The 23,130-nt window shown below is 43.0% G+C and overlaps 1 protein-coding gene across 14 annotated transcripts in view; it reads left to right on the forward strand.

The window, feature by feature from the left end:
• The window catches only part of NEDD4L (NEDD4 like E3 ubiquitin protein ligase), a 1,724,212-nt gene that overhangs the window by 649,611 nt on the left and 1,051,471 nt on the right, over positions 1-23,130 (forward strand). For all 14 annotated transcript variants that reach the window (XM_086960462.1, XM_086960464.1, XM_086960467.1 and 11 more), the window contains exon 3: positions 7,358-7,439. In XM_086960462.1, coding sequence (XP_086816588.1) covers positions 7,358-7,439 — 82 coding nt within the window. The remainder of the gene's footprint in view (positions 1-7,357; positions 7,440-23,130) is intronic.

Below are 23,130 nucleotides of genomic sequence, written 5' to 3' on the forward strand. Positions count from 1 at the left end.
GTCTTCCAACATTTTTCTCATTCCTCACTGTCGCCTCCACATGCGGCCTCTACAGGAAGCCTTAACAAATCAGTGGATCCAAAGTACAGGATCTTTCGACGACTGGATCAAGATCACTAAGGTCATGAAGAAAGCTCTGAGATGGTGGCTTCTGGGCGACAACTTAAACAAGGGTCTCCCTTTTCTACTCCCAGTCTCTCCTTATGTGATAACCACAGACGCTTCACTGGAAGGCTCGGGGGCGTTCCTTCAAGGACTGCAAGTACACGGTCAGTGGTCAGTGGCAGAAAAACAACTCCACATCCATCTGCTAGAGTTACGAGCAGTGCGCTTGGCACTTCGAGCATTTCTACCCCGAATCAGGAACTCCCCAGTGCTTGTGAGGACAGACAATACCACTACAATGCACTACCTGAACAAACAGGGGGGTACTCGATCCAGGACGTTGTCTCGAGAATCTCAGCAAATTTGGATCTGGCTGCTACAACACAACATTTCTCTGCGGGCAGAGTATGTCACAGGAGTAGACAACACCCTGGCAGACTCGCTAAGCAGGCAGCGCTCCATTTGCCACGAGTGGGAGCTCGACCAGAAGACGCTCGACTCAGTGTTTTCCCGTTGGGGCAAGCCTCACCTGGATCTCTTTGCGACTGTAGTGAACGCGAAATGCCAACATTACGCAAGCTGGCTTCCCCAGAAAAGGTCCCTAGGGAATGCCTTTTCGATGACAAGGTACAACGTCTTTGCTTACGCTTTTCCACCGTTTCCCCTGATCCCCAGGGTTCTCCGGAAACTGAAGGCAGAGAGTTGTACCATGATCCTGATAGCCCCAGCGTGGCCACACCAGCACTGGTATACAGAACTACACCTTCTATCGCTGGAACCTCCAATTCTATTCAGGACATGCCCACATCTCCTCACAATGAACCAGGGACAAGTCCAGCATCCGGATCCAACATCTCTAAAATTATCGGCTTGGCTCCTGAGTTCAGAGAGTTCCAGGATTTAGATATTCCACAGGAATGCAGGGTCGTCTTAGCCCGGGCCCGGGCTGAAAGTACTAATAAGACGTATTCCCTCAAGTGGAAAAGGTTCTGTTTGTGGTGTAGAGCTCAGAAATTACATCCGTTCACTTCTACTCCAGCACAAATTCTGCCCTACTTGCTCCACCTAGCCAATTCAGGGCTGGCACACGCTTCAATAAAAGTCCACCAGGCGGCCATATCCAGGTTCAGACTATCTTCGTGTGGAGCTTCACTATGGACTAACAGACTAATCAAACAGTTTCTAAAGGGATTATTCAGAAATTTCCCTCCAGTTAGAGCGTCTCCACCTACATGGCAACTAAATGTGGTACTAGCTCAACTAATGAAACACCCGTTTGAGCCAATCCACAGAGCAGATCTAAAATATTTGTCATGGAAAACAGCTCTATTACTAGCGCTCACCTCCGCAAGGAGAGTGAGTGAACTGCAGGCTTTTTCTGTGCAAGACCCCTTCATCCAGTTCAAGAACGACAGGGTCATTCTACGGACTAACCCTAAGTTTATACCGAAGGTTCCGTCCTCTTTCCATCTCAACGAACCTATTGTCCTGAGATCTTTCTACCCGAATCCATCATCTGCGGCTGAAAGATCTCTACACTCATTGGACCTCAAACGATGTCTCAAATTCTACATACGCAGGACGGAGCAATTTAGGAAGTCCAACCAACTGTTTGTTGCATTTAGCAGGCCCAGGAAAGGCCTAGCATTGACAAAACAGAGCATTTCCAGATGGATTTCAGCGGCAATCGCCTTCTGTCACCAACAGGCGGGCCATCCTCTGCCTTCAAAGGTTCGAGCACACTCCACTAGAGCGGTATCCACATCCATGGCGCTCTTCGCTGGGGTACCCATTGTCGACATCTGCAGAGCGGCGACATGGAAGACACCACATACGTTCACCAAGCACTACTGCTTGGATTCTGAACTTATGAAGGATGCTGCAGTGGGACAGGCGGTCCTACGTCATCTATTTCATTAGTGGTGAGCCTTCTTCCTATCATCCCACCTTCCAGGCAATTTATCGCACATTTCTTATCAGGTTGTGAGTATTATATAATCTGTGTAACAACTTATGATAAGATTATTATGTCTTTATGGATGTATTATGCGAAATGTGCTCATTATTGCTTGCTATTCTGATTCAGGCATGTGAATCTATGAAAGATACCCATAATACTGGATAAGAAATGCGTTACTTACCTGTAACAGCAGTTATCCAGTATTGGTATCTTTCATAGATTCACATGCAACCCACCCGCCTCCCCTGGAAGGGCTCACCTTTACCCTCTCAGTAGGTACTACTTAGCACTGTGCTTACGAAAATCTTAGGGACTAGGGCTCCTTCCAGGAAGGTGAGGAGGGTGATAGTAGCTGATTGGCTCCTGGCCAAAGTTTGGTCCTTTTTACATAAGGACCTAGATAGGCTACTAATGTGAGGCCTCTGGCCTAGTACTAAGTATATGTCTATGTGACATTACTATAATTATTTACCGGGGACTCCCACCCCGACGACGGGGATTCAGGCATGTGAATCTATGAAAGATACCAATACTGGATAACTGCTGTTACAGGTAAGTAACGCATTTCTTTTTATTTCTTTTATAGTGCTACTCATCTCAATGCAGAGTGTCAGAGTGGTTTACATCACAAAAACATATTATACATTAACAACAACTGTAATAACCGCAAGTGAAACATCAAGAATAGTGGACTAAGAAAGCATGGCTAATTTTAGTTCCAACAACTTAATTACCCATCAGGAAGGCTCAGGTCAACCAACACTGCCAGATGATGAATGTCGAATATTAAAAATAAAAAACACAGAAAGAGAAGACCAGGTCCAAAATGGTGTGTTGTCCTAAATGGTGAGCGAGGATCACGCGGATACGTGTGTGGAAAAGTGTGTTGCATCACAATAGGCTAAGAAAAACCCATCAGACCACCCTCGTGGTGGCATATCATCATGTGGGAATAGGCAGTCGCTCCGTATACCGCCCGCACCATCAAGTAACGGTGCGGAATTGGAAAACGGTGCGTTTAGCCACAATTGTGCGCAACATATAGTACAAAGAAAGTGCAGTGCTTAAAGGAAAAGTGCTTATTTAAAAATGACTACCTAGACTAAAGAAATTGCTCGGCTTAGAGCGACGGGCACCGACGGATAGAGCGGGCCTCAATTTCCCGAGCGGTTGCCGGGCGAGGTGAGGTTTTCACCCACACAAAGCTGGGAAGAAGATTCCTTTCCTGTCTTCATTGGACATTGAGGTTCTAATTTTCTGGGAGACATTTGGCTTCCTTAAGTACATTGCACGATATTGTGTGTAATTAATGTTTTTCCACATTTGTATACCTTTCACACCATGTTGCAGTAGCTGATCACCTTAAAAGGTCCTGATGAAAGCTGGAGAAATACTCCATCTAGCTGAAACTAGTTGACCATGCTGCACAGCGCCATAATGTAGTCTTACTTATCTACTACCAGGCGTGTTTTGAATCTTGACACCTACCCTTATCCCGATAAGCAATTTCTTTAGTCTAGGTAGTCATTTTTAAATAAGCACTTTTCCTTTAAGCACTGCACTTTCTTTGTACTATATGTTGCGCACAATTGTGGCTAAACGCACCGTTTTCCAATTCCTCACCGTTACTTGATGGTACGGGCGGTATACGGAGCGACTGCCTAGTCCCACATGATGATATGCCGCCACGAGGGTGGTCTGATGGGTTTTTCTTAGCCTATTGTGATGCAACACACTTTTCCACACACTTATCCGCGTGATCCTCGCTCACCATTTAGGACAACACACCATTTTGGACCTGGTCTTCTCTTTCTGTGTTTTTTACCTTGAGCGTAGGGGCATGAGTTGACAAGTCATTAAATTATTACCCCTTTTTGACCCTTTGTAAATTCGTGTTTTGAATATTAAAAATATTCAAGAAAAGCAGGCAAGATTGTGCACCAGGACCGAACGGCATCCCGCAGGCAATTTACAAAGAGGACCCCCAGTTCTGGGCCTGTAAATTCAATCTCCTGTTTTGATCAATAAGCAACACAGGTCGAAATCCGAAAAGCTGGAGGGGTGCTATCATTAATCCGATCTTTAAAGGGGGAGATTGTAAAAATCCTATTAATTACCGCCTGATAGCCCTCATTGATGCGGAAGCAAAATACTACGCATCCCTTGTGCTAGCAGATCTAGCACCATGGTCTGATTCGAACAACAAAATCCTGTTAAATCACACAGGATTCCGTCGCAGAACTGGCAATATGGCAAAGGCAATGGCACTGTGCCTGATAGCCGAAAAAAGTCTACAAAACCATCAGGAACTTTACACCTGTTTTGTGGACTTTAAGGCGGCCTTTGACCGCGTCAACAGGAAACTATTATGGGCCAAATTGAAGCAGCAGGGCCTGCCAGACTCAATCCTAATGCCAATCATCGACCTGTACACTAACACCTGGATGCAGGTAAAAATTGACAATGGACAGCGGTTAACCCGAAAGATTGGTACCTTTGATGGATTAAAGCAAGGCTGTGTGTTGGCCCCCCATCTCTTTGATTTATTCATGGCCGATCTAACAGTAAGCCTGGACCAGACCAATGCTCATCCACCGAGGCTAGGAAACCTCCATGTAACACATCTATCCTATGCCGACAATGTGGTGCTGCTAAGCCAGACAAGAATAGGCTTGCAACGTCTACTGCAAGAACTGTCCAGATACACAAAACAGAATCTACTAGAAATAAACAGCACAAACACAAAAACCATGGTTATAACTCGACGCCACAAAGCACCACCAACCTTCATGATAGATAACGTCAAGCTAGAAGTGGTGGAAAGTTATAAGTATCTTGGGATACAACTGGACAAGCGCCTCAATTTCTCACGCACCTCAACGGCATTGAAAAAAAGGGCATGGCACTATTGCATGCTTTTAGCACCTTAGCGACCAAACTTAAAGGACCTCTGGTTTCCCCCTGCTAACAGTAATGAAAGCTAAGCTACTCCCAACGATAGCCTACGGGAGTGTATTACATCATGGTAATAGCGCGCAACTCTTAGACAAAGTACAAATGAAAATCTACAAGTGTGTATTTGCGTTACCAAGCAATGCATCAGCCGCACAAGTAAGACTTGAATTTGGTTTACAATCACAAGTGTTGCTGAAAAAGTATGAGACTGTCAAATTTTGGTACGATGTCTGGATGAACCAGGACATTGCGGTCTATCGTGCCATGTGGGAAACAATCTCTGCTCTGTGATGTCACTTGCATATTGCCTAACTTGGTTAGCCCCCCAATTCTTTCTTCAGGACTTGTGCCCTGTAAACATGCTTTAGATGTTCACACAAAGCCCAGGACAGTCTAATGGGTTCAGTTCACTACTGCGGGTGGAGGAATGGGGAGGAGCGAGTGAATGTGAATGGAACGGGTAGCTGAGTTGAAAAAAAATCTGGAAATGGTCATGCAAAGTTATCTATTAAGAGTATGTTTTGATCATTCCCATGATGTTGGGGGTATTGTGTGGGATTCGTGCAAGTCTTTCCTGGATTTTAGAGGACAATCTGTTTGAGTCGACCCTTTTTCTTATAAAGTCAAGCCCTACCATCTTTAATGTTTTCATGTCTCCTATGGTCTCTGTAGTCCAGCCTTTTGGGTGTAAAATTGTCTCTCACACAGACACTACCCAGTTGCTCTTTGCCTTTGACGGTTCCCATGCCTCATATCGCAGCATCTTTCATACTCTATGCGCGCCCTTTTTGGATGGATGCCTGGTAGTGTACTCCAACGCAACACAGGGAAGACGTAAATTATTCCATGTGGGTCACATGTGTCAAACTGGTAGGACGATCTTGCCCCTACATTGACAGTCTTCCTCCTCCATCTTTGGTGGTTAAAAATCTGGGGGTCAAGCTGAACATTGCCCTATCCATGCGGCTGCAGATTTCTGCAGTGGTGAGCCAATGCTTCACTATGCTCCGTACTTTGAAAAATGTCTTCCTCTGGAGTTGAGGAGAGTTGTGATACATGCGCTGATCACCTCACACTTGGATAACGCGAACACTCTCTACTAAGTCGTGGTGGAGGCCTTCGTGAACCGCCTGCTAGTGGCCCAAAATGGGACGGCCAGGCTGCTTTTGTGTTTGTCTAGCCGCGCTTCTATTTCTCCTGTCTCTAGGTGCTCTTCTATTTCTCCGTCTGGAAATCCCTCCATTGGCTACCTGTAAGGAAACTGATCCTATTTAAAGCTGTGGTTCTGGTTCACAGGGCAGTGTGTCTGTCCAGTCCTGGTTATCTGGTGAAGAGATTTGTCCAGTACTTCTCCTCCAGAGCACTGCGTTCTACCTCTGCTACTCTATTGCTAAATGTAAAATTGCTAAAGTTACTATAGCTAAATATAAGTTACTATTGCTAAATTTAAGTGTGGCCGAAAGGGTAGTAAAGCATTCTCTTTTCTTGATGCCAAAACTTGCAATTAACTTCCACGCGAATTGCTTCAGGTCCCCCTTGAAACCACATTCAGCAGTTAACTAAAAACGTGGCTCTGCTCTGTGGGGCAGTAAGGTCTTGGTCTCTAGGTGAGTACCATGGGCTCCCTCCTCCAGCGCCGGGACGCTCCTCGGAATACCTATATGCTCTATAAATTCCCTATTCATTCACATTGAATAAAGATTTTGGTACAAAACTGTTAAGTTAAAAACAACAGTGTTTGAAATTATTGAGTATGTTTCAATTCATCTTGAATCCATTTCTTGAGGGCCTAAAAGGTTCCACTAGCACCTGATAGCTGAATAGATTTCACTTCACAACTGTCATCGCCATCTGGAGGTGCATTAACTGCACTTGCTCAATGTTGAGTTGAGACGGTGGAAGAAATGAGGCCTTGCTTTAAATTCAAATTATCAAGCTATTTACAGTTTGATGAACGCGAGTGGGCTTGTGTTTGAAATGTTTGTAGACAAACGTGTAAAAGGCATACCATGATGGTATTGGAGCACTCAAGATTCCCAAGTCCATGTGGGAGTAGTTTAACCAGATCACATTTTTCCTTTGTATTCTGGGACTTTTAGTCCTGGTTTTAGAATGGATCCATGAGACTACAGATCCCAGAAGGCACACAACTTGGACTGAATGAGCTACTCAGGCATGTAACTGGGAAATTTGAGACCTCAGAGTGATCTTTTTTTCTTTCCTCAGACTTTTGTGGTGTGTTAGGATTCGGTTGAATTGGTTTTAATGTGCAAAATACTGTTGCTTGTTGTCTCAGAGGCATTAAATTGAAAATCCTCTTTTAACTATGTGTTTCAGTGATCCATACGTGAAGCTGGCTCTCTACGTGGCGGACGAGAACAGGGAACTTGCTTTGGTACAGACGAAAACCATAAAGAAGGTAAAGTCGGATTGTTTGCTTTTTATGGTTTGCATGATTTGCTACTTTTTCATAGCCATGTTTAGCATTTATTTCCTATTTGTAGAATTTTGCATTGATAGAGGTGACAGTTATTATGCCCAAAATATGGCTCGCTCATCTTGGCTCAGTAAAATAGAGTGCAGACTGGTGCGATTATGACAAAGTTCTTCTCCCACCACTAATTTGTGCAAACGCAAAAGCTATTTAAAGCTCCTCTTAGTGCACAACTGGTGTTATTTTACAAACCCTGTTGTGATATGGTGTGAACCTTTTCCATTCAACTTAACAAATAATGTCGCAATCTTGAATAAGCTGTTTGTTATTGGATGTCTCACTTAACCCCTTCGATTCTGGTGACGGAACCATTCCGTCATCAGTCACGGTAGAGCTGTGCTGATGACGGAATGGTTCTGTCACGACCACACCCATTATCATTGGGGCCCAGCACACGAGGAAAATATCATCCGCAGCGATGAGGTTAACTATATTATTCTTTATTCTGTGTTTACTCTGTGTAAGGATCATTGTAAAACCAAAACAACCATCTTTTATCTCTAACTTCTGTGATCACTGGTCCTCACTACCTAAATTATCAGTTGCCAACAAGTTGAATTTTTCCTATGAGCTGCGATTTTATAGTTGAACCAGAGCCGTTTTGTGATTTTCCTGGGTCTACACATCAGTTACATGTTCTCTATAATGTTGACTTGGTTTCTGCTTATTTTTGAGATGTGCACTGTACCAAATCCACCTTTTCTGCATGGCCCCCAGATTTTTCATTCCCCTTTTTCTTGACCTTATTTTTGCTGTCTTTAATACTCTGCAATTTGACACTACTAAACAGTGGTAAAGTATCTGTTCTTCCCCCTCTAAATCATTTGCTGGACATTGGACTCCCCATTAGACATATTTACCTCCTCGATAAGTGCATTGCAAACGGGGTCTTGAGTTTAAAAAAAAAATCTTTTTATTAAATAAAGAACAAACAATAAAGAAGGCATCAGGTGCGCAAATCATAACAACATTGCAAGGTTAGAACTGTCATTTGTACAAAATCAGTTCGTAAGCTCTAAATGTTTTCACTGTTGAAACTGGGTTGCCTACCGATACCTGCCTGTAAGGTGCTCTAATGATGTTTGAATGAATCGTTATTCGCTTGTCATCCTAGTCAGTCCCCATACAGTCTCTTACAGGCATTGAATCCACTCGTGTCGTTCTACATTGGTAATGTTGGTCCTTAACTGCACTTTTTCATAAGTTAAACACACTATTGCTCATATTGATGATCTTATTGCGGTTCAGATATCATGGTTATGTTGGTCCTTGAATACAGAAGTTAAAGAAGAATGCTCTTATTTCAGAAGTTAAACACACTGATGATCATATTGACGTTATTATTGCGGTTCAGATAGTTTATCTTAAGTGTCTTAAAATGTACCTGGTACAGTGCCTAATACAGGACATAGCACAAGCTAAAAGCTGACTGTGTCCAATCCGTGCACCATGCGTATGACAAACTCAGTAGTCCGCTATGGATGACAGATCGCACAGTAGAGTTGAGTTTGCCTCCGCTCGCCTTGGCACAGATATCCAAGAGTCAGTATTACTATGGAATGCATGCATATGTTAGCTACTGTTTCACCGTTGAATTAGTTCCCAATTCTCAGTATATTTGGTTTGTAAGGCCATGGGAGGAACAACGCTGTTGTTCTCCTAGTCTTCATGCCTATTGACAACGTTAGGGGTGGGGTCGGTGGGTTGGGATGGGGAGGCAGGGAGGGTGGGGGGGGAAGGCGAGGGGAGGTGTTAGAGGGTGCTAGTTTTTCTTTTGATCTTTGTCTTTGTCTATGCATTTATTGTTTGGTGCATAACAATGTCAGGGTGCTCACACCGCAAATGGTCTGGAGTAATTTTTTCTTACTCTGTAAGGCTTGTTGCGTTCACTACGAATGTTATCCAGAACTTCATATCCAAGCTGAGGGGTCTCAAATTGACTATCCACATGCATTCTCACACTTTGGATTGGAAGGGTGGCAGTACGCAAGGGAACTTGGTCATCATGATTAATTTGATTGTATTAATGGTTTAATACATGCTCATGTCTACGTCCACAACTAACACACCCATTGGGGTACTAAAGGTAGGACACCTGAAAGTGCTTTCCCTCAATGTCAAAGGTCTTAATAAGCCAGTCAAACACCAGAAAATCCTAGACTACCTATGCAGACAAAAGGGAGATATTGCATTACTGCAGGAATCCAAACTGGATGCTAAACTATTTCACACACTTAGGAATAAATGCTTCACCGAGGTTACTGGCTCGGAAGCCGTTGGGGGAAAAAACGGGGTAGTAACACTGATTGCCAAAAAATCCAACATTGATTTGCTTTCCTCCACGGCTGACACCAAAGGAAGGTGGATCACAACCAAATTACTAAAAGATGATACGGAATTTTTTGGTACAAACGTCTATGCCCTAAACACATGTGACTTGAAATTCTGGTCAGACCTAGCGAAACAAATCAACAGCATCCCAGACTCGGCAGTCCATATTCTTGCAGGTGACTTTAACTTCCCCTTTGATCCCATTCTGGATAGGGACTCCGATTTTCTTTTCGCAGTAACAGATCACACAAGGCCTTCCTCAACCTTTGCGATCGATTCCATCTAGTCGATCCATGGCGGCTGCAGAATGGAATACACATTTTACTCTTCCCCTCACAACTCATTCTCTCGAATTGACTCTTTATTTATTTATTACAAAGAACGCTATTTCCAAAATAGAAGAAACGCCGATAGAACCGAGTGTTCTATCCGACCGCTCCTGCATCACACTAACCATCTCCGATAAAAAACCATCCACCCGCCAATCTCTTTGGCGCCTTAATGATGAAGTCCTTGAACAAGATCAACATCATTGAAACTGCCATCAAGGAGTATCTGGAACACAACAATAGGGGGGGCACCACTGACTTGACTCGGTGGGAGGCATTAAAAAGTACAATTAGAGGGGTTATTAAGATTAAATATGCCTTGAACAAAAACCACACTAGGAAGCTAGAGAACCTAGAAAAAGAAATATCTATTCTGGAAGCTAGGCATCTACTGGACAGGAAGGACGAGACACTTAATAAGTTGGCCAACAAAAAATACGAGTACAATAAAATAGTGAGCGAGAGAGCAGGTGTGTGGTTGAACAGGAGAAAACGGTTTAAATTATGTGAGTCAAATAAGGCTGGGAAAAGCTTAGCAGCTTATCTTAAATTCAAAGTGCAGAAAAACACAATAAACTCTATCGTGGATCAGCTTGGTGTGGCTCACTCAGACCCTACTAAAATTGCAGAGATATTTAAAGATTTTTATGAGCGTCTTTACGCCAAAAACACGGAAGTAGAAGGCAACAAGGTCAAAGACTATTTAGGAGAATGCATGTTACCGTCTCTCTCCTCAGAAGAATAAGCAGACATTAATAGCCCAATTACGAGCCTGGAAGTTGAGAAGGCCATAAAATCGCTAAAGAGTGGGAAGGCCCCCGGAACCTAATGGGTTTTCTGCCAAATTCTATAAATGCTTTTCCTCTGTAGTATCCCAACAACTCCTTTACATGTTCCGGGACATCAATGAGACAGGAGAGACAAAAGGTACACTATCAGAAGCCATTATCGCGGTCTTACGAAAAGATGGGAAGGACCCAACATTGCCCAAGAACTATAGGCCCATCTCACTTATTAATCTAGACTGTAAGCTTTTAGCCTCGATTTTAGCCGACCGCCTCCAGAGAGTCTTACCCAAACTCATACACCCGTCTCAAGCATGGTTTTTGAAGTACAGGCTGTCCAGTGATAACACCAGGACACTAGCACATGTGTTGGAGAAAGCGAAGCTCCTATCCACTCCTACAGCAGCAATCACACTGTATGCCGAGAAGGCCTTTGATAAAGTGGACTGGACGTATCTGGAGGCTGTACTAAATACATTTAACCTGGGACCATCATTTATAAGGTTGATCATGCCCCTTTATTTCTGTCCATCAGCAAGAGTTAGAGCAGGGGGGTCGTTCTAATCATTGTTCCGTCTGCATCAGCGAACCAGGCAGGGATGCCCCCTCTCCCCATCACTGTTCCTGTTGGCTATTGAACCATTCCTACACCATATTCGATACAATAAGGATATATCAGGCATTCCTTTTAATGAATGCACTATAAAAATAACGGTCTATGCGGATGACGTCTTAGTCATCTCAGAGAAGGTGGATGAGGCTATACCGGCCCTCCTCACTACTATCGAGGAGTTTTCGAAGTTCTCCGGCTATAAATTAAACAAAGATAAAACAGAAGTCAAACTACTGAACAATCTAGGGAATAAAGAGATTCTAGGAGATTCTGGCCTGACTTGGCAGCCAGGCTGCTTCAAATACTTAGGTTTGGATTTTGATAAAGACCTAATATCTACATTCAGAATTAATGAAAATATACTCCTGAAGAAAATCTCCAAATTACGGTTGGTCCCCTAAATATTTATCCTGGTGGGGTAGGGCTGAAACCCTGAAGATGATGGTAACCCCCCTGGTAAACTACTTAGCAAGTATGTTACCAATGACCTTGTCAGATGATTTCCTACATAAGGTAGATAAGCTTTTTGGTACATATTTGTGGCAAGGGAAGAAGCCTAGGATATCAATGAAAAAGCTACAACTAGCTAAAGGAAAAGGCATTACCAAACTGCGTTCCTATGTAAATAGGGTGCCCAATGGTTAAGCAACGACTCAGCATACACCCCACTGTGGCTGGATATTGAAAGAGCCATCATTGGCAGTATTCCACTCTCGGCCCTACTCACAATGGACCTCACTCAAAATACATCTTGCTGATCACAAGACGGGCCCTTCTGAAATAGGACCAATCACATCACACGGGCTTAAAGCTAAAGAAATCCACCTCCATTGCCTTATGGCATAATCCTACGCTAAAAATCAATGGAGAACCTCTCCAATGGGAACACTGGTCTAAAAAAGGCATCAACCTAGTGAGTGATCTTTATGAGGGATGCAACCCACTACCGTTCTCTTCAGTTCAAGCCACACACGGTCTCACGCCAATAGACTTTTATGACTTTCTGAAATTAAAAGCGCTCCTGTCTGCTAGTTCCTGGACACCCTCTGTACCATGGCTTTGGATCAAGCAATATCACTTGTATCAGAGCGGCGGGCAGGGGTGTGGAATTTAATAAAATATCTACTTGTCCATGGGGCAGGTTGCTTTATAAATCTACTTGTCCTGTAACAAAATCTACTTGTCCCTTTAGTGCCATGTAGTGCGGCGACCAATTATGTCCGCAATCTCATTATATAAGACCTCTGATATTGCCTCTCCGATTATGCCAGGGATCATACCAATGTAGTGTTTGAATACTTGCAATCCCCGTATGGTACCACCTTTCTGCAGATCTACATACTGAGGCTGACAGTAGTAGTAAGAGATAGTTCCAGGCTTAGAATGCCCTTTTGAGTTTGTGCAAACCTACTAGCTTGCATGTTTTAAGGGTTTTCAACAACTCTTCTCTAATCTTTGCCCATACTGAGAAATGTTGGAAATTTACTCCTGACAATGGCAGACGTAACCTTCTTCCAGAGTTTGCAAAAAGCGTGGTTGGAGGTAAGTGAACTTGCAAACACTCAGATTTTTGCATGAGCAAAGCTACACATGCCTATTTGTTCATGCTAAAATGCAGTTCACAAATATGTACCATTTCTTGTCCTACTGTAAATTCTTGGGAATTCACAAAAGCCATATAGCTGCACTTAATACATGGATCCACTTTTGAGACTTTCTTTAATAATTGCGCCCCTAATTTCTTCTAGTGTGAACCATGACCTTTTGCGTTTATTAAAATTCTGTCTCTCTCTCTCTGTATAGGCTGGCTTTACTGTGAGTGACAGAATTCTGCTCTTTCACAAGGAGCATATCTGCACACAAAGTGGTTTTGTTTAGTGCCAGTAACTACTGTGGCAGTGTGTGCTTTTTGAGACCAAAAACAATATTTGCTTTTGCCAATGTTTGTTATAATGGTGAAGTGCCGGCAGCTTCCACACCAATAAGGTTTTACAAAACCCATGCCAAATCAATTTACACATTGATAAAAATTAAAAAGCTGACCACCAATTTCAGACCTACAGGCTTTACCAATGCTTGTTTATTTTAGTGTCCCAAAATCTTATTCAAACTTGTTACACTGATTTTCCATGATGAATATTTTTGGGAAATACTAGCAATCATCAAACATATTACTAAATTATGCTGCAAAGAAACGGTACCTGATATTTTACAGTTGTTTAGCTAAATGTGTTTTGCTTTCATTTTTTTAATGAACATTTTATTTTGAAAGCAAGGAATCCTCAATCTTGCTTTCAAGCTTTTGCAAATATTTGCATCAAATCAGAGAGCTTTCTGGGAGCATTATACATAACCTCATATCGCTAAACTTTGAAAACGTACTATATACTAAATTTTATACTGGAACCACTGTCAGTAGTGCAGTCAGAGCATACAACATTTAGAGTGCTCACCCTAATAATTAAGACTTTCAAATAATGAACCATAAATACAAGTTGAAACAGCATTAACTTATGGACAAAAATATGACCTTAACTGCAGACAGTGCCCTTCCCTGTTACGTAATGTGGAAATACAAACTGGCAGCCAAAGAGTTTGTGTTGCAGGAGGTTGGGCCTACTTGTCCCAAGGACAAAATATACATGAAAACTTGTTGCCCTTGACCCCAAACAATATGTCCTGGGCGTCGGGCTATAGGAATTCCACATCCCTGGGCGGGGCATTTTGTCTTGAAGGTTTATAAACTTCTCCTCCCCCTTCCTCAGAAAGCACACGGACGAAATGAGATAAGATGGGAAACAGAGCCCAACTTTGGGTCTGACTTTTGAGTGGGATATAATTCACAACACTGCGTTCAGGAACAAGGTCTCCCCTATACTGTCACAAACTAAATACATGATAATTAACAGAACATACTGGACACCAGAGAAGCTTTTTAGACTCCAACTACGAGACAGCCCTAAGTGTTGGAATTGTGACTCAGGAGTAGGGGACCTGGCCCATATATTTTTTAATTGCCCCTGTTTGGGGAAATATTGGGAAAAAATACTTGAATGCATAGAGCATGTTTTCAGCATCAAGCCTGCGAGGGAATTTGTTTTGTTTATGTCCTATTAGGAGTACTAGATCCGAAACTCACAAATTCTACTGACCGCCAGCTCCTTGATTAATTTCTTACTCTAGCATGCAAAGTTGTGTTATGTAAATGGAAGAACGACTTGAAGTGTCGTTCAAAATGTGGCAAGAACGGTTGTCCTTTTTAAGAGGGGCTGATAACCCGACCCTGCACTCCTCTCTAGGGCGCGCTTCTCAAAAAAAACCATGGAAATCGCTTGATACTTCTTCCTTTTCATTTGACCCGCCGTAGGTACTGTAGGTAAAGCTATACGCCTCCCTCCGAAGTGTGGTTGTGCAGAATTCATATCACACATCATGACTGCCGTAGACAAACTCCAATCTCAAGTAATTTTTTATTTATTTATTTATTTTATTTTCTAGATTTCTAGAGCGCGAACAAATACCACGAATGGTGTCTCGGCGCTGAGCAGACAGAACTGCACTTCCTGTGCATTATTGAGTGAATAACCAGGTCTTCACTTGCCCTCTGAAGAGCAGTAGTGAAGCGCTGGTTTTTATGTGATGGGGCAAGGAGTTCCAGAGCCTCGAGGCAGCCACCAAGAAGCGTCTATCTCCCCAGGTGACTGTTCTCACTCGTTGAATGCATAGGGATGCGGATGAGGCAGATCTTAGCGCTCTTTTGGGAACATACAGCTGCAGTGATTCCCTAAAGAAGTCGGGTCCTTGGCTATTCAGTGCCTTGTATATAATACACAAAGCCTTGAATTTTGTTCTTTTTTTACTGGGAGCCAGTGCAGTTGGTAAACGACTGATGAGATGGGCGCAAACTTGGGGGTTTTGGTCAGGATTCTCGCCGCGGCGTTCTGCACCATTTGTAGCTTTTTGAAGACCTGCTCCTGAGCATTCAGCAGAAGCCCATTACAGTAGTCCACCTTGGATAACACCAAGGAGGACATCAGGGTTTTCCCTGCAGACAGTGGAAGGTAGGGTAGTAGCTTTTTCACTTTCCGTAGCGTAAAAAAGGAAGAGGAGACTACTGCGTTGGCGTGATTAGTGAAACTTAGTTTGTTGTCGAACAACACTCCTAGATTTCTAACCTTTGAGACTGGGATGGGTGGATTGCCCATTTCCGATGGCCACCAGATCGGAGACCAAGATGGTTTTAGGTCTCCAAACACCATTACCTCGGTCTTATCGGTGTTTAGTTTTAGACAATTACTGTCCATCCAATGACTGATGGCTCTCATGCCCGTCTGAAAGTTGGCTGCCACTTCGATCCCGTTCTTATGTACTGCCAACACCAACTGAGTATCGTCGGCGTACGAAGTCACTCCCATTCCATAGGTTTTAATGACCCTCGCCAAGTCCGACACATAGATGTTAAAAAGTGTCGGACTCGGCGAGGATCCCTGGGGGACTCCGCAAGGCAGCACAAACGTTGGTGAATAGAAGTTCCCCATCTTTACAGACTGTTCTCTGTTAGCCAGGAAAGAGGCCAGAAGTTCCGCAGCCTTGCCCTTTATGCCCATGGCTGTGACACGGTCGATTAAGATGTTGTGATCGACCGTGTCAAGGGCCGCTGATAGATCAAGCAGGATCAGAACAGCCGAACCGCCCTGGTCCATGATCTGTCTGATCTCTTCAGAAGCCTTGATGAGCGCCGTCTCCATTCCATGTCCTCTTCTGAACCCGAACTGGGTGTTATCTAATAGGTTGTTTTGATCAATGTAGGTAGCCAGCTGTTTGTTTATGACTTTTTCAAGTATTTTTGATGGATAAGGAAGGGCTGCTATAGGGCGATAACTTTTTAATTCCAAGGTGTTAAGGGTTGGTTTCTTTAAAAGTGGCTTTATTATAGCAGTTTTCCAATTTTGAGGATATTTTCCTGATTCACAGATGGTACTGCAGATGTTGATTTTCCACAGAATCTGAATTGTGAGACGTCTATAGATGCTATTGATACAAGACCCTAGACATATACGTACATTGTATATTCAACTGTATATGTATTAGCTGTGCAGCGTTTGTTGATTTGTATTACGTATGATTTCGTTAGAATTTAGAATATATGTCTGTAATTTTGTTAAAATATGTATGCAACTCATTGCAACTTATTATATGACTCAATGTAATCACATGCTTTATTTTTTTTCTGCCTTATTATTGTATCTATTGTATTTTATTGTCTTGTCTTCCTTTTATTTATTTTTCCAAATAAAAACGATTTGAAATAAAAGAGATTCTCGGGATCACAGGGACTCCAGTGCTTCAGTTTCTATCTGTCTCATCGGGTATGTACACAAATCGCCACTGTAAGTATTCCAAGCGCCCCAAATCTTCCCCCACTTCTCCGGATAACCCCTAGCCACATATACCGCCCTCTCTCTAAACATACACCAGTCTAAATCCTGGGACCACTTGGTGAGCTGGGGTGATTGGCTGGCTCCCCATAGTTGAGCATTGTTACACTTCTCCACCATATACGCTAGCGTCAACCACTGTTTCTAATATCCATTCAAATCCGTGGGTTCCCATATGTTCAGTATACATCTGCAGGTCTCCGGTTGCATCACCTCCCCCAGCACATCTTTGATCACATCATGAATTTTCATCCAATAGGTTTGTATCTCCTGACAGTGCCATAGGATATGTATGAAAGTGCCCACCTCACCACATCCCCTCCTACAGTCTCCGTTTGTCGCTTTCCCCATGTGTACCAGTCTAGGCCCTGTGACATATGATCTCTGTAAGATTTTAAGTTGCACCAATCTAAGCCTCATCTGAATTGCGACTACCTTGGGGGAGGAGATCGCCTCCACCCAGTCTTCATCATCCAGCTCCAATCCATCCACCCCCCAGGCTGTTTTAATGCTCCCAAGTGGATCTTCCATATTATTAATTAGTTTCTTATAGATCATGGAAATGTTTTTTTCTGGGAGATAACCGTCAAGCACTCTGTCCTCAAGGGGGGAGGCCTCCGTTAATTCCGTGCCTAGGGGTATGTGAGCTAGGAGGACATGTCTAATCTGTCGATAGCAGAAGTGTTCATTATTATGTAGGCTGTATTGTTTTTGAAGAGACTCGAAAGTCTGCACACAGCCCTTCCCCCATATGTCCTTGATCTGACTGATTACAATGAGGTCCCATTTGTCAAACCCTTTAGTCCTCCACAGGCTCCAAGCTTCTCCGAATTAAACAGGGGGGTTGCCATCGTCAGCTTCCCTTCCCATCTCAAACTTTTGGTAGCTGCATGCCAGACGTGTACCGCATGTGCCTTTGGACCCGACAGTGTGAATCTTGCCAGTCTGGCATATAATGCTCTGACAATATCTCCACCCGGAACCTGCCCACGGTCCATGGCAAAGCCAGGGTCCCCAGGGGGGGCATAAATTACATGTTTCACTGCCGCCCAGTAATATTTCTTCAAATCTGGGAGACTAATTCCCCCATCATACCAAGGAAGAGTCAGCTTGACAAAGGCTATGCGGGCCCTACCATCCCAAAGAAACTGCCTTTGGAGTGTCTCAATGTCCCTGAAATAGGTAACAGGCACTGGGTCCATGGTATTTTGGAGTACGTATAGAAACCAAGGTAAGCCAATCATCTTGAACACCGCTCTTCCAAGCAACGACAGGGGGAGGGCCCTCCAACGGTCCACATCTCTACTAAGCCGGTTCAAGGAGACTTTAAATTGTTGGGGTCTTGAGTTTTAAGGCTGCAGTATGCATTTGCATCACCCAGCTACATGGCAACAATAACTTTCTGCCAAGGTCAGCACTGCTTTGACTAGGCTGCAGTAACACATGGCAGGGAAAAATGTCTTATATCCATGTCATGTAGGAAAAGCCTATTTTCATGAATTCATAAGTCCCCTCTAAAATTGCCTTTTAAGTGCTTATGGAAGGGTGCCACTATGTAAAAAGAATTACGACAAACTACACATTGAAAATAATGTGCCTCACAGTGAAATAAAACCAAAAAGGTATTTTGCTTTGCAGGCAGGGCCTGACCTTTCCTTAATAGGCCTAGGTGGTATTCGGGTCTTTAACTTACACCTTCATATAGGATAGGGCTGGAAAAATGTTTGAAAGTTGTATTCCCTGCTTAGTTTTTAAAATCTGAATTAATGGGTATATGAGAATTTGGATAGCTTAAGCCAAATAGTTACTTCTTAGACTTACTTTGACGTCTTAGCCAGAAATGGCTTAGCACCAGTTTTGCGATTCATCACGCCATGAGCTGAAATTCATTAATTGGCTGTGAGACATAACACTGGATCAGAGGACAGTGGCTTGATTCCGGACCTAGGAAATGCCAGTGAGTGTTAACTGCTGACCACTTAGCAAGGAATAGCTGAGAATTCATGGAAAAAGGGCAGCTACCTCTTTTGACTTAGAAATATCAAGACAGGCTTCTCCTATTCATTTGCATGACCCGCTTAGTCAGGTGGTCCCCAGAGACCATAGGAGCGCCTACCAGTTCTGCCACCTATCTCAATACAGAGATGGAATACACATCTTTTACTGAAAGAGGTAACAACTCTGGCTTAGGGGACAGTGGCTTGCCTCTGAGCCCAGAAAAGGCCAGTGGTTGTTAACTTCTGACCATATAGCAGGTATTATTTATCTGGGAGTGGACAGGCAGAAAATTGGCAGAAAAGGGGCAAATTTAACACTACCTCTGTTGATGTGGAGATGCCCCTATTTGGTCAAATTATATTTGTTGTCAAAAGGCACTTGATTCAATGTTTTCAGTGCTGGTGAGGGAATTGTGTGACAAAGCTAATATTTTTGACTTTTGTGTAGTGAAAGATGTTTGGTGTTGAATTGGCAATGATGTTGTGATGCTTTCATGTGGACAAAAATGCACTTAACACCGAGGGATGCGAAGGGCATTCGCTCTCAAGTTGTCGAAATTGTGAACTTTCCGTATTAATTGATGTAGGTTCAACTCAAACTTCCCTTTAAAATGCATTGGTCTAGCTGACAGAACCTTTAAAACGGTAATTTTTGGGTGAAAATATGAGGAAAATAAGACCTGAAGCTTGATAGAAAGGTGCCTAGCTAGTAACTAGCTTAGTTCTGAGAGTGCCTCTGAGTTTATCCAGCAAAGGCACACAGATCAAAGGTGCAGGTAACTCTACAAAGGCTCATCGTAAACCTCATAATTGCCACTGCTCTGCCTAGTAAATGTTTGTGGTTGGTGGGTGTCTGGAGCTGGGTGAAGGAAGATAGTGTTGTGTGGAGCCACTGCTAGGAGAGAGAGGAAGGATTGAGAACATGGTGGGGATGGAGAGGGTGAAGCGGAGCATGAGTCGGAAAGAGGGAGAGCACAGGGGAGAACCTACACAGTGGAAATGAAATCACGGAGTAATATAATGAGCAGTAAGGGGGATATTCTTATATAAATACATTTTACAATCTAGAGAGGTTAAGGATAGAGTGAAGGTGCCAAGAGTTCGGAAGTGGGTAACGTAATGCCATAGAATATGTATGGAGAAGGGTATGTCCACTCTGTACTGTCTTGGACTGCTGGATTCTTATCTAATGAAGTGAACCAAGAACATCCCTCTTTGACTCTCATAGACAACACTTTGTGTCGTAGAACTTGAAAACTCTCAGGAATTGACCCTTTGTCTCCTGTCTGCTAGTTGGTTCAGAAGTATGTCTCTGAAGCATCAAACAAACCTGGTAGCCTTTGAAAAAACCTTGTTTGAGCAAAGCCATTGCTGGTCCTGAGCTGGTGACAAAGAGCTCCCCAGATCCTCAAATTAATGTGCAAGCCTCAAATGGTACATGCTTACTAGGGACTTCTGGCTGGTTTTAGTGGCCATTTGATTGAAAGAAACACCCAGTGAAAGAAAACATCTGAAGTTACTTACATTGGGTGGAGGGGGGCAAGTGATTTTTAGTAAAGATGATTTTGCCCTCAGAAGCCCCCATATACCATCAGATACCCCCCATATACCCATTAGTCATTCATCAAAAAGGAGCGGGTAGCAGAAGGCTTTTCAGTTTATTGTGGATGGACTAAATAATCCCTTCAACTCAAAGATGAGATCCAAGTAGCAAAACCCGATGACAAAGGGCCTCACTCCTTTTAGTTGCTAAAACATTCATAAGACGTAATGATAGTAAGCATTGGTAATGCCAGTACGCCTGGCTTCTGAATGAAAATGCCTTATGTGCGTTGATAGGTTTAAGCAATCAATAATGCAATTCTGTATTAATTTGCTCACTCATCTTTGCACTCATACATGTTATGGTATGTTACTGGAGTTTATAATGCACACAGATACTCCAGGGAGTGTCCCGGAACGAACCTTGAGGTGCTAAGAAGAATAAAATGATTAAAACAAGAATGTTTTGAGATGTTTTTTAAATTGACCTAGATCCTGAATGCTACTCTAAGAATAAGGAAGGGAGTTCCAGGCTGTGGCAGCCCTTAATGCAAGGGACCTACCCCCATTCTTTGGAGGCGAACACGAGGTATCCGGGTGAGTAGCTGGGATGCTGACCTCAAAGGTCTTACTGGAGTGTAAAACATGAACCACTTCCTTAAATAGGCAGGCCCAGACGCATACAAGGCATGGTGTGCAACCACCAGGGCTTTGAACTTCACACGATTAATGACAGGCAATCAGTATCCTCAAGTGTTGTCTAATACTGCTTCTAATTGGAATATTAAACAGAAGCCTAGCCGCCACGTTCTGGACCACCTGCAGTTTGTTGACAGTATAGTCCGGTATGACAATGTATAAAACATTGGCATAGTCATACGTGACAGTATCAATTCCCGGGTCACCGTTTCCTTTTCTGTCCTAGGAAGCAACGGGAGAAATTTCTAAAGGGACATTAATATCCCAAAACAGCCCCAGCCAGCTTCTTGATTTGGGTCGAAAAGGATAAATTCTCATAGAACCAAACACCCAAGTTCTTAACTGGTTGACCAGATGAAGATGGCAATGGATAGTTGGATGGCCAAAGTGACTCTCTGAACCACGGAGGGAAATTCCCATAAATCCATCCACTGATTCATTCTGGCATTCACCCTCTGACACAACCACAAAGAAAACAGAGACAAACTCAGCAAGATAAGCAATATACATTAAAAGAATGCAAGTAGAAAAAAAGAAAACATGGTACCTTTTAAACCAAGCAGGAATATCCTTGCAGTAACAAAACTTAACGTAGCCGGTCCATCTTGCATTTAACGTAGTCTATCATTATTTCAAAGTTTCATCATCATGTTTAGAGCGAATGTGTTGGTCATCTTAGAATGGTTAACCAAGGATACACTGTGGACAACAGCATTCCATAATGGTTGCCTGGTTTAGAGTAAGTAGTAATGTGGGACTAAGGGCACTGCAGATAAAATAAGCGGCAAGCACGTGGCCCTTTGGCACTCTTGGGGAGATGTAGTGTCCTCTTAAGAAATATTTAAGAGAGAAGAAGCAAAGCGATGAAAATAAAACTATAAAACAAGGAAACCAGCCCTAATATTGAAGCACACAAATTTTCAGGTGGATGTGCATATGTGATCAGAAAATACTGTCATTCACAGGACAAGATAGTCAATGACTTATAAGGATTAAACCATTTCCCATGCAATACACTGTCATGGATGGTAGTAGAGTGTAACCTACACTGATCAATGGCAGAAGAGTTCTGACCCAGAGACCCTCTGTCTCTGGGTCAGAACTCTTCTGCCATTGGATGTATAATTATAAATGTGGATGGCTATATTAGTTAAGGACTTTTTTATTACAATATCCATGCAGACATTTAAGTGTTCCATAATTACAATAAAATTCTTCTACCCCTCGTGTGTGGCAAAAAAGTAAAACAGTAAAAAAAAATCCTGGTAAATTGTGAGATTTCATGTAACTAAATACTTGACTGCTGGCTTTAACACGGTGCAGAACAATTCACCCTTAAACGTCTCAGGGTTTTACCATATGTTTAACATGTTGTGAAATCCAGATGATTCCTATCTACTTCAAGAAATGCTCTGCACAGTATTGATGCAAATAAATCCAGCTTTATTCCACAGAAGAAACTCCAGCCACCACCTCCAACTTCTCCAGGTAACCGTCTCTGAGAGTTGCATCCTCACCTATTTTCATTCTAAATCAGAACCCATTCAGAAGGGGAAGAGTTTGTAGTGGTGACTGGGTAACCAGGAATACATGTTACCCAGTATAACAAACAAATATACACATACTGCCTCCCTTTAATAAAGATATCGTACAAATGTACTTATTTTTCACTACTGCAATATGATTAAAATTTCAGATTCAAACATTGTCCAAGTCGGCTGTCCCTTTGAAGACTTACGTCTCCCAGAACATTCTTTTACCTTGTGACAGTCAACGGGTTCTCTCAGGCAACTTTACTTTCACCACATTGCTCTCTCTTATGAGCAAGGGCTTGGTTGTCTGGCGACTGTCAACCCTATCTTTTCTCTCACCCTGTAGTTGG

Source organism: Lissotriton vulgaris, chromosome 3_1 (assembly GCF_964263255.1).
Source record: "Lissotriton vulgaris chromosome 3_1, aLisVul1.2, whole genome shotgun sequence".
NCBI lineage: Eukaryota > Metazoa > Chordata > Amphibia > Caudata > Salamandridae > Lissotriton > Lissotriton vulgaris.